The sequence below is a fragment of the Leuresthes tenuis genome, unplaced genomic scaffold (assembly GCF_036924035.1).
Source record: "Leuresthes tenuis unplaced genomic scaffold, fLeuTen1.0.hap1 SCAF_6, whole genome shotgun sequence".
Lineage (NCBI taxonomy): Eukaryota > Metazoa > Chordata > Actinopteri > Atheriniformes > Atherinopsidae > Leuresthes > Leuresthes tenuis.
Window position 1 is genome coordinate 18,382,798 of NW_027325360.1, and position 12,596 is coordinate 18,395,393.

The 12,596-nt window shown below is 40.5% G+C and overlaps 1 protein-coding gene across 2 annotated transcripts; it reads right to left on the reverse strand.

The window, feature by feature from the left end:
* Window positions 1-73: 73 nt before the first annotated feature.
* Window positions 74-11,971, reverse strand: ddhd2 (DDHD domain containing 2). Of its 2 annotated transcripts, XM_072388020.1 has the most exons (19): window positions 11,883-11,971; window positions 11,146-11,325; window positions 9,855-10,047; window positions 8,553-8,746; window positions 7,404-7,493; window positions 7,136-7,256; window positions 6,959-7,048; window positions 6,704-6,845; window positions 6,389-6,597; window positions 6,230-6,291; window positions 5,999-6,115; window positions 5,791-5,886; window positions 5,370-5,534; window positions 5,237-5,263; window positions 4,674-4,829; window positions 4,317-4,419; window positions 4,071-4,223; window positions 2,100-2,268; window positions 74-2,018 (listed from the first exon to the last, which is right to left on the reverse strand). In XM_072388020.1, the coding sequence occupies exons 2-19, from the start codon at window positions 11,263-11,265 to the stop codon at window positions 1,937-1,939; spliced, it is 2,289 nt and encodes a 762-aa protein (XP_072244121.1). In that variant the 5' UTR covers window positions 11,266-11,325; window positions 11,883-11,971; the 3' UTR covers window positions 74-1,936. The 2 variants fall into 2 exon arrangements, with proteins under 2 accessions (XP_072244121.1, XP_072244122.1); XM_072388021.1 differs by lacking the exon at window positions 5,237-5,263.
* Between the last annotated feature and the right edge of the window lie 625 nt (window positions 11,972-12,596).

Here is a 12,596-nt window from a genome sequence, read left to right on the forward strand (position 1 = left end):
GAGATGAAAAGTTAACAATGGGATGCTGGGTAATTCACTGTTTTTAAATTTAGAGGACACCAAAGAACACAAGTCACACGAAATGATTTATTATGGCACATAGAACATGTAACCACATCCATAGTGTGCGTATTCAGGGAGGAGAGGGTCTGTTTTTCCGGCATGTGTCAACACACGAGTATCAAACGCTGCAACAATGATTATGAAAACGAAGAAGAGTCAAGGGTACTAAAATCCTGCGTTTACTGTTTTAGACACAGACATTTACAGAGACAATAGTGGGATCCAGAGGAACAATACTGCTGTAACTAAAGAAAGAAAAGTTACAGTCCCAGTAGGTTTATTCGTTAATTGTGCGGATGTTACACTTAGAGGGCTACAGGTCATCAACAACTTTGGTGCAGGAGGGATGTAGTTCCTTAACAATGCAGAACAAGTCAGTCTCTTACACAGTTGAGTACCTCTAGCACAAAGTGTTTAACTCTGTTGTCTGGATGTTTAGTTGATAGTTGATATGCAGGTCTGTGTTATTGTGCAACACTGCTAAACTGATGATATACACTGTATATTAAAGTGAAAAGCTTTAAAACACACAATTCCTTCATATTAAATGCATCATACTCTTTAAATAAAAAGCAAACAATTTTTATTTGACAGCTCTCTTATTGCTGGGTCCTTGAGAAATTACCAAAGTATGATATGAGTAAGGACCAGAATATGCTGTGAAACTCTGCTCTAGCGAGGAAGCGCATGCAGTCCAGACAGAAAAGGTGAATACACTGACACAAGGAACTGATGAGAAAAATGTGTAAGATTTGGCCCCTTGATAAGCAAGATGAGTTCACAGGAGTCTGATTCAGCATCAAACACATTTTAGGAAAGAGAATGTATCTGGACCTGGAGTGAGTGGAAACAACCTATTTGTACAGTTTTTATATTACAGACACACACACACACTCTTACAGCACACTTAAACCAGGAGAATAAAACACCCAAATTTCTGCACTTCATTTCTGAAACTATCCTTCATCGGGATTACTTCTTTCAGATAAATCTGATGGGTCCGATCATGGTGGCATACATACCACAAATCAAAAATGTGATTGCATGGACTTTGCATCACTTTGATTACTGCTATGGATTATGTTGGCAAACAAAATGCAGAGGACCGGCATTACTGTAATATTGCTCAAATAAAGAAGTGTTTGCTTTGGGTTTCACGTGGCTTTGATGCAAAAAGAAAGACTTTAGCTGCCAGGAAACTTGTGGGAGACTTCATGTTCTTAAGCTGAGAAAAAAAATAATCACAACTAGTTATTCTTAAGGAGTAAAACCACGTTAGGCAGATTCTTTAGTCAGGAGGATTTCAAGTTCAAGATAAAAAAAAACATTTTTCATAATTTGACTTATTGTTGTGTACTATAAACATGTTTCGGAATATTTCAACATATTTTTCTTGTGAAATGCAAAGAAAAGCCAGCTGAAAATGAATTACACTTTGACACAAAGTCCAGTTTCATTATCAATATACACGAGAGCTGTGTGCGTTTTGTCATTATCTTTTTCAGACATAAGCATGATACGCCAGCAGCTGAAAGTGCTAATTCAAGTAAAATGAACAAAGTGCAATAAGGGACCATAACAGAGATGTTTTGGTGGATTTGAATCAGCTATCAGTACTCCAGTCCTGCAGTGGGAGTTCAGGAAATGTCATGAAACCACCTTTGCCCCAAATTAGGTCTGACAAGCACGTGATCCAAGATCGCCTGACTGCAGCCAAATAGTCTCCTCTGTCTGAGGAGGAGGGACTGTGGCAGTCAGGTTACACCCGGACTTTAAGGCATTCTGGAGGAGGATTGTCAAGTCTCTGGCTCTGTCAGTTGGCCTTCATTTTCACGTTAATGTCATGCAAGAAGTCTACATTCATACAACTTTATTACTGCTGTGGCTGTTCAAAGGTCACACCTAGCTTATCATAAATCTCCTTCAGCAGCAGGAGAGCTGTGTCCTCCGATTCCCTAAATGACAGACAGAAAATTTGATTAGCAATTAAAAACTTCAAAGAGAAAAAAAAAAATCAGGAATCTAAAAAGTCTCACCAGTAACACAGATGTGACTGAATGGCAAACAAGTATTCGTTGAAGCTTTCAATGGGTTTTTCCTGAAGCACGAAGTCAATCCGTCGTCCTCCATTCAACATCCCCATTTTAATCTCAGGATGCTCTCTCTGCTCTGCTGACTCTGAGGACTCGGCCTCTGCAAACTCTCCTGCAGGGACAGAAGTCGGTACAGATAGGCTGTACGGGCGGGTAACAAAACAATACCCAGCACAAGCTATCTGCTTTGATTCGTTCTATTCAGTAAAACAACAACACATAATCACATAACAGGAGGGAACGAGGAGGGTGGCTGCTGTCTGAAGCAAGTAAGATTCAAAGCAGGTCCAATGCAAAACAGTGCAGATCACCTTTGCATTGTTGGTGAAGGAAACACACAATACTATTCTACTGTCTGCTCGTGAGATAAGCTCGTGTCTGAGTGGTTTAAGAATATACTATGATAAGATAGCAGCTTGTTATCTTTTCACAAAATGTGATGTTTTTCCAGTTCTAGCATGCCAGAACGGGGCGAACAGTGAAAGTTTAAAGGATACTTAACTCAAAGCTACAAGGAACCAAACACACTGCAGGCGTTGGTTGAATAGGATTTGTATTTCATCAGCCATCTATAACCATCCAGCAGAGGCAGAGACGATTCGAAAGGTTTGCGACCGTTTTGAATCAATAAGTGTGGACCTTAAGTTTGATTTAAAAACTCCATCCGACTACCAATTAACGGTGGTGTCAGACTTTAGCTTTGGCCTGATGAATGTTTAAATACTCACGCTGTAAGGCTTATATTAATAATAAGTAAGTATAAGTTGGTGGGCCATTTCAAAGATGGAAGACTGAACTGCCAGCCCCTTGAAGGTCTCTTTCTGTCAATTTGCCTGTGCAAGTACTGGCTTGTTATTAGAATATTACATTACATTACGCAACTTGTAAGAATGTTTTATGCAAATAACGATTTTGCAGCTACCATGGGTGACCAAATAATGAAAGAGTTAATGTACAGGTTCAGATCCAGACAGTTACTCATGTTAGAAAACAACTGACATGACTGCATTACTGCTGGAGCTACTTGTTCAGCTCTTACCAAAAGAGCCCAAAGCAATTCTCAAGCGCTTTATGATGGTGATGATCAGTGAAGCGTTCAGTGAATTCAGCCAATCAGAACTTAGAGCAGGAGAGGGAGGAAGAGCCCCGGGGGTGGCGTCAGTAAATTAAAATATCAGATGAAAAGACTAGATGTTCAGAAGGTGATGAAGCAGTTTGGCATGAGAGGAGGAGCAGATGAGCAGTGAAAGCCTGTGGCAATAATGCCATACGTTATGTAACGTCTACTCCTTGAGAATGAGCCAAAATAAACCTTTGAAACTGAGGAGAGTGTTGTTGTTCAACAAAGTATTGCACGATAGCTGACAAAATGTGGTAACAATATTTCAAGATAGTTTTCCAGATTTCAGTAGGTGCTGAGAGATGGAACAAATTGAACAAACTGGACTCACAGGCTTTCACAAAATTGGTTTTGCTTTCCAGAGAGAACTACGAGTGTAAATTGGATCATTAAACCACTACCACAGATGTACAATGAGAGATAATTACTCATTTTTTCATACTTAGTTTCAGTCTAAGTATTATCCTGGCTTACCTTTTATGTAATGTTTATGAAGGGCCCTGGGCCACTCCAGTATTTTAGTCCAAAAATGAGGACTTTGGCCTTCCCTCTTAGCAACAGCAGCATGCGCTACTGAGGTTCAAGGTAAAGCGGTAAGAGTTGAAGAAAGCAGTAGAGGGCAAGGGGTAGCAACATTCAGAGAGGGGTGAGAGGAGTACGAGGAGAGGGGGTTAGACACTCTGGTGCATGTTCTCTCTCACTGTGTTTCTCATACACACATACAAAAAACCACACACAGCATCCAGAATTTAAAAAAAAAAAAAAAAAAAAGGCAGCAAAAAGTGTTTTCCTACCCTCTGACTCTTGAGGGTTTGTCTCATTTGTAGTTTCTCCTTCCTCCAGTGCAGCAACAGGTAGTCTGGCAAAGGACAGCCAGGCTGTTCGCAGTGATCCCAGCACATTGTTCTTCAGATCCATACTCATTCGGGTCAAGCTGTCTTTAAGTTCTTTAAGAAAAAAAAGAAAAAAAAGTTGGACGAACCTTAAAAAAAAAATTCATACAACAGTGCTGATCAACAAAGTCAAGCAAAGGTCCATACCCAGGTGCATCCTCTTTCGGCCTTTGTGGTGAGGTATTAGCATTGGCTCCAGATCCACCTCTGAAACAATCATTGGTTCTATCCGATAGGCAACAGGGTCATACTACACAGGGATTGGAAGGATGCGAGAAGAGAAGTTTTACTGCGATAATCATCTTTAACAGAACGAGTCGGTGTGACATAATCTATGAAGCAACAAGTAGTTGAATAAAGTCTAGCGGATATTTTTCCACCATGAAATGTTGAAACACTCAAGACTCAAATCTGTGTATATTTGGAAGAGAAGCCCTTTTTGGGGGTGAGCCCACGATCTGCGCCTAAACCAGCACATGTAGTCAATATAATGCAATTACTCACCGGATGGTAGATGTTGTAAAAGCTTTTGCAGGTTGGGAAAGAGTAGTTTGGATCGATGTGTTTAAGTCCACGTACAGTCAGGAACATACCAATAGGAGAGCCAAAAGCAAAAAATGTCTGCGGGTAGAATGCTAGCTGTGGGTAATCGATGGATACCTGTGGAGAGAATGGACGTGAATTACTTGAAAGACTTCATTTTCTAAAGCGCAACTTTTATAGTTCTTGGTCACAGTAGGGCAGATGGAAACTACATAGTACTGCTTTTGTCTTGATAGATGTGGATAGGGAAGAGATTGGGGAGATGACCCCTCATGCATAACTGACACATATGTGAGCACAGATACAGAGTGTGGATTTGGTATGTACAACTCAGTTTTAATCACAACACAACATGACGAAACCATGAAAATTCTATTGCTTGGAAAATTTCCAACACAATTCAGGAGCAGTGAAAGTTCTTTGACCAGACAGCATTGTATGCGAATGGAAACTGCTGGCAAAGTGATTTCAAGTACATGAAGGGACAAGATCTGGGAGAAAAGTTGACACCATGTGAGACACACCTGTCCCTTGGCTATGCCTCCATTGGTCTTTCCAGGCAAGCAGCGGAAGGAGAGAAGCAGGATGGTGACGCGCCAAAGCTTCGTCTCCCAATCACAAAAAAAATTATGCTGCGTTTGCGTGGATTTGTGTTACCTGTCCAATGCCGACATCGAAGTATTCATAGTCTACAGCACTGGTGACGGATTGTGCTCGGTGGAAATGGGACTGCTGGGACGTTAATCCTGATGAGTCTTGGTTACCATCGCTGGTTGCGTGAAGTGGAACTTGTGAATCATGTGACTGATGTGCTGCAGCTTTCTATAGAAATATCAAATGATGTAAAATAAAATGGAATTATATGTGAAGTTACTAAGATTTTAAGACAAAGTCTAGAGGAAAAGAGCATGAATTACATTAAATAACTTACATCATTTGAATTTTGAAATGGAAAAACACGCAGCAACTACCAAAATTGTTCAAACATTGAGCAACAAGTGTAGAAAAGTCTGAAAAATGTGTGACGTTATATAAACCAAAACCAGAAAACTCCAGAGTGGTTTGGGTTATGGCTCACCTCCGGAAGCCACTTCCTCTTGATGTAGTTTAAGATCTTCTTCCGAGGTCCAAGTGGAATCCCTACATTTTTGAGATCACTGTCTTGGCAGAGAGACTAAAAGAAGAAAATGTTTTTTCAATATCTGTACAGTATTCATAGCCCTGTGGTTCTAACTATCCAGTAATATTTCATTTGTATGTCTATTATGAGTGTGTGCATGTGATACCAGTGATTCCATGTCAAGGTTTTCTCCCTGCAGCACGTCCACGTATTGCTGCAGGCCCAGTCGGGTCAGAGTCTGCTCCAATGTGTCGCCGTTCAGAGACGGCTCACCAGTGGGCACCTTAATCACAGGGGGTGACAAAATGGGACAATCTCTTTCTAAAGGAGAAGAAATATGCAATGTTTTTAAATCAATCTACTAATGTTATGATTTAGTGACAATGTTATATCGTACCCCCTCTCTTGCTTGAGATCCATTTCTCTGATTGGTCAGCAGGTCAAACAGGATCAGAGAACCTGAAGAACAAGAAAAAAAAAACTCAGATTAAACTCAGCATTTTCATCTCCTGTTTGCCAGTGAACTTGTGAGATTCTTTGTTGGCGGAACTCTAACCCAGGCTATGGCCCACCACTGAAACTGCCCCATTGAATCCTGCGTGTCTCTGCTTAAAGAGGGTGTGCAGCTTGTTGATCTCTGAGGCCACTGTGTCCACTATGGTCTGGCAGTATGTGGGGCTGTTGTAGAAAAATAAGTCCAACAATGTGTCGTTGGTGAAATGTCTCAGTCTGCTGATGCTGGGTAAAGTGATCCTCTGGATGTCCCTGGAATGTAGCGGATGGGGGAAAAAAAAAAACATTTTTAGCAGTTAACACAGAAATAAGTATGTTAACATTGTTTTGCCAACTCACTAAGTCACATCATACTTACTCATCCACACCAGTGGCGTCTCCATGTAGAGCACTGTGCCAGTTGACTGGGAGGAACTCCACTCGGCCCACCTGGCCATCCTGCTGGGCACGTTTGTAATGGGAGGCCAGGAGGGACAACGAAGCACTCCTGAAGTCATTTACTGTAGACATGCCGATCAAAAGGAGCCATAAATACATGCTAATACATACACACACACACACACACACACACATATATATATATATATATATATATGTATAAATACAAACTTACCACACTGTATGATAGATCTAAAGCGCAAATCACATGCAGGGCCGATGCCATGCACCATAAACACAAGGTGGTCCACCTCTTCTGGTTCACCTGGATACATGGAAACATAATGAGCTCAGAAGCGCTGACACTGTGTAAATGTTACATTATTGTTTTACAATACACAAACGCACAGACCATCAGGTATTTCTACAGAGATGCTTTCTACTCCCCTCTTAACTGTGCGAGGGCGAGTCTGCTCCGAAGGGGAAGACACCCAGTCATCCTGCAATCCCAGAGGCTGATACTGCATTATGAGCTGAGAGAAGAGAGGTCAAAAAAGGCTAATGAGAAAGGAATTGTGCTTGTGCCATGCGACTCAAATGACCAAATACTTTCTGGGATACCTGTATATTCAGAAATCCCATGGCGTAGCTTTGTAATGTAGAAAGTTTTAACAGCTCACCTTAGGATTGTGTAAGATGACGGTCTCTCCATTGGGAAAATCCAGTTTCCTCTTCCATTCATCCAAGGTCACTGCTATCATGTAGGCTTCCTAAAGAAATTTAAGAAGGTGGAAACATGCATACAAATGAAAAGAGTGACTTATTAAAGGAGAACAATTATATCCCTTTTCCACCAGTTCACACAGGTCCCAGTCACCTTAATATATGTGTGTGAAATCATTTGGGCAAATTCATCACAGATTAAGCACAGCAGCCCTCTCTGTACCCTGTCTGTAGCACTCTGCGCTCAGGCAGTCGGTTTTCGTGTCTGTCCCTTTAAATGAAAAATGAGCTGCTGCTGTAAATGGTGCAATTGGAAGAGAGCGTGTGTTAAGAGACAGAGAGGATTTGCTGGCACATGATGACAACTGGCTCATCAGCCGTTTTGAGGGCAATCCTCCCGTAACTGAGCACAGAGATGCGGCCAGCATTGGAGCGCAACACAGCAAGGAGCCATGCGCTGCTTGTGCCACATTTGCTGCTTATATCGTAGGACAGCGTGCCAAAGAGCATATTTTTGTGGGCCTCCACTTCAGAAAGTAGCATCTCGCTTTCCGTTAAGTCATCCTTTTTTCCCGTCTTGCTCATTCTTTTTTCTTTATTTTCTGATCGTGCAGAGAGAGGAATCGCAGATGCAGGGCTCATTTAAATATTGTTTGCACACATTGGTGCGCACGCATGAATATACAAAATATGAAATATACTAAAAATATACAGTCAAAAAATTGGAGAGCATTTTGGTTTGAGCATATGCCATGTGTCAGTAGGAAATCCACGCAAGTCTTTGTACATGAAGCCCCGGGTGTTGGCCTCTGCTGGAGAGCTCAGGAAGTGCGTCTGGCTTATTTGCCTGTTGCGAGAGGAGCGGAATCTGACAGGTTCGCCCAGAAAAAAGGGTGGAGACAGAGTGTGGCGGCAGCAGCGCACGCAAAATGGACGCAGTTGTTGTTTTTAACACTGGGGGGGGTGGTACGCACCCCAAATTCAAAGATATTAGTGTAGAAGAGCTGGGAAAGTGATTTTTGCATAATATGTCCCTTTTAACAAAAAGCCAGACTCCAAAGAAAGGAGCAGTGTGGTATGAAAGCTCAGCATCAGTGTGAGACTACCTCCAGATTTTTGCTGAAGTCTTCAGGGTAAGGCATGAATTTGGTGTCCTTATCTCCTTTGTAGAACCAGGTACAGCGGCGGACTTCAGTAGGACCTTGCTCCCAATACACAGCGTAGCGTTTCCTCTCCTTGACACGTACATCATACCGCTCCCCATCCACGGCAACCACCACATCATCCTCCTTGTCTCTACCTGCAAACAGACAAAAAGAAAAATTCTGAATATTTCCCAAGTAAAAAGTTGCCAAGAAAAGGCAGCATTCTGGTGCTCTGAAGATAAATTTACTAAGAACCAAACAACTCAAAATATCTGATCTGAATGTGCTGAAGAAGAATATTGACACCTTTATTTCTTATGGGAATATCCAAGGCTACACTGAAAGAAATTACAGAGTGTTTAAGCCTTCATAGCCCCTCGTTCAAAAAGTAGTTATTTAAAAATAGTTTATTAGTTTAGTAGAAATCACTGCATGAACTCAGCACCTATGCGGATTCTTCTGTCAACAACACAATTTGTTTCTGTACAAATGTTAAGTTTACAATGTTGAATAAAGTTTTCAATTTCATCTGAAAATCACGGAGCACTGTCATTCTTTCTTTCTTATCCACAGAATTAATCAAATATGACCTGGATATACTGGATGTAAAATTTGATAACAATTTATTACCAAAACCAGTAAAAGTAAACAAATGACGCTGAAATGCATCGTCACGCTTCTATACAACATCAAGTCCTTCTGAACAAAGGCTTTGATTAAAAGCAGCTTTCTAAAACCTGAAGGTTTTCAGGAAAACTTCACTTCCACTTAAACCTTTTATTTATCAGCCTCTGAAGAAAACGAAACACGAGAAACACTCGAGAAGTTAAGATTTTATTGTAAATAACTGACTTTGCTCTTATTTTCATCAATGTATATTTTCAAATAAAACTGAAACACTTACAATACTGGAAATCGACAGGATTTTATAGCATTAAGGTAGCTTCAATTTAATCATATTGTTAGAGGAGAGAATCTTTGACAATAAATAAAAAACCAAGCAGGCTACAAGCATCTGAAATGTCTAAAACAATAATGAGAAAACATTTCACTTTTAAAACTGCAACAGCTGTTCTCTTTATCTTACATACGTTTGCAGATTTCAACAGTGTTTAAACTTTTTTGCAACATGATCAAATTCATAATGAGCAAATATTTTTCACAAAATGAACATAAAATGATTCATTTTTAATCAGCCAACAGTATTTACAATAATCTAAAAGCAAAAGCTTACAATGTACATGTAAAAATAAACATTCTTACCAGTTTGGAAAGCAGTCTCCAATTTGTCAGAGTCTTCTCTGCTAAAAGGAAGCCAGGATGTGTTGTCGTCAGCCCGAAAACAGAAGAACCAGTGAGGCTGAACTTCTTGGTACGGGGCTGGAACCGACTCTGTGTCAAGCATCTCAAAAGAGGATGTGGAAGAAGGAGAGGCCTCATCAAACACAGGCGAGACCTGAGCAAAAATTATCGCAAAATTATCAAGATTTGAAGTCAATACCTCTTCTTCGGCATTAGTAAGCATTACTGCTCAGTTACAAAGTGAAAAACAAGCGCCTGGTATGTTAAGTTTACTTGCGTTATCCCCCGTCCACAGCTCTAATCAGCAGTTACAAGAACGATTAAACACTGAAGTCTGTGCCCTTCTACTAAAATCCTAAAAAGCAAGCTAAGACAATCAAACAAAGCACACAACAGTTTGAAAAAAAAAAGATCAGGCCTCCTCTTGGCCAGACACACAAAGCCCTGTTTCATTCTACCCTCCTCTACAAGCTGCGTCTCGTCTCTTCTTTCCACAACTGAAACAACTACAGCTTGTAAACAATCTATTTCCACTGAATTTCTGATGTCTGCAAACAATGCAACCAGTAATACGGCGGCTGCTTCTAAGTGTTGAATAAGAGAGCCTGCCACCGTGTGACACCCCTGTTGCTGCCAAATCAATAATGCCATTTTCAGAGGAATGAGATTACAGCAGGTAAACAGATTTATGATAAGACTGGAAAGTAACTTGAATGCGGTTGGAACAGCCTTCCTAAAAAATACATTTCTTTGCAAATAATGGCCGCTGTATGTGTAGCGTTTGCCAGATTTTTAATAATTAGGTAATAAGCCGTACATTTATTTGTAAGATTTTGTTGACAACTAGCCAAACATGGAGCTAAACATCAGCTCACCATTCTTATTAAATAACAATGTGTTAAATAAACACTTACTTTGTGCTTTTTCATCTCTTAATGAAACTGACCGAGAGCAGGATTTAAACAGAGCCACATGACCATACAAAAGGATTATTCAAGTCAATATTGAGGCTCACCCAGACTACAATAACCCGACACCTGGATATCTACTTTCTGTTAAAGTGCAAAAAACTGTGTTTTTACCTTATCCTATAAAGATATCCAGGCACATGGAATATAAAGCCTGTATTCAGTCCAGCCCCAGGCATAACTGCACCAGTTCTCTGCACAGTTCTTGTGACACTGACACAACTATGGTTAAAGGTTATGGTTAAAAAAACACCAACAACATTCATACCAACACACACCCTCACCTGCTCTTCAGGTGTCTTGCTTGTGGTTGCAGTCTGACTTGGACTTTCAAACAACTCCTGGGTGATGTCGTTTGGGGCAGCCTCAGATAGACCCCCCTTTTCACCCTGACTCGATGACATTAGCCCGACCCCCGGCTGTTACCTGAGGGGTGGAGTAAGGAGGCCACGCAGTCACAAAACCTGTAACAACCAGCACACGACTTACTGAGAAAACAGAAGGCTGAAAGAGCGCCACAATTAAAACATAACGTGTTGTTGTCTGTAATATCCACATTTATGACAGACCTTCCAGGTGATGGGACAGAAAGACAAGTCAGGTTACACTGACGGACAACCTTCCAGCGCTTTAACATTAGCTTTAGTTTTAGTACTTACTCTGACCGCTGCCCCCTCAGCTACTGGTCAGTAGCGTTTAAATGGAAAATATAAACTGAACCCCCTATAAGTCACATTATTAAGAGAATTACAAGCTACAATGATGTACGTGGGTTTTGAAATTCAGGAGACTGGCTTGAACAAAATTACTAACTTTGAAGGTTACGTCTAATGTTGTTAGGATATTTTAAAGAACGCAAAACCACAACAAACACAATGTTGAGGCCACGGACTGATGAAGACTAAGCTAACTGAGTTACGACAGCTGGACCGGTCATTAGAGACAAGTTCTTCGTTTTCATATCCACTCGGTTTTTGAGCATCAACGAACTATTAACAGACTGGTGTTAACTAAAACTCACCGATAACGTCTTGCAGAGGATTTGTCTGTTTTCTAGCTAGCTTTAGCTAACACGGCTAGCCAAGGACAGCCTGCTGTCAAGTGATGCTAAGTTACGGTGTCGTCGGAAACACGAAGATTACCAGATGAACGGTCACAAATCATCAAAAAAAAAAAAATAAAGACTTATGATGAAGACAATACTTTAGAATAAATTTTATGAGGAGTTCAAGTTTTACTAAACTTATTTTATGTTATAAGAAACATGAAGAGAGATTCTAGTGACAATAAAAGCAAGCGTTTACTCTTAATTAACAAACTCTTACATTTTCTTCAGAGCAGTATTCCACGGTAAGACAATACGTAACTATTAAGCACTTGAACTTAAAATCAACCAAAGCACCCCAAATAATCACTTATTAAGTCATATATCTGAACTCCTTTGATAAACCTCAGATTTACGAAGAACACGTGGAGGCAACATTGAACACACCTCAACACTAGGCCCCCGCCCCCAAATAAAATGCTTTCGTCACGAATTTGTCATATATCAATTTGATTATTGTTAATTACTGCAGCAAAATCAAAGAGTGCACGTTTCAAACATCTCAAAACACATCAAGCTCATTCGATAGCCGTGCACACTCATTTACATACAACACAATAAATCTGTGTCACAGGGTCAATAGCCTTTCTAATATTTTGTGGTTGATTGTTGTGACTCTCAGTCATGAGT

Bases quoted from the DNA above. Each gene is read 5' to 3' on its own strand.
- ddhd2 (XM_072388020.1), bottom strand. From the start codon at position 11,265: ATGTCATCGAGTCAGGGTGAAAAGGGGGGTCTATCTGAGGCTGCCCCA. The intron at 5,887-5,998 runs GTATCACATGCA...TTCTTCTTTTAG, and splicing joins ACCTTGACATGGAATCACTG to TCTCTCTGCCAAGACAGTGA. The intron at 4,224-4,316 runs GTATGGACCTTT...TTTTTCTTAAAG, and splicing joins CCGAAAGAGGATGCACCTGG to AACTTAAAGACAGCTTGACC.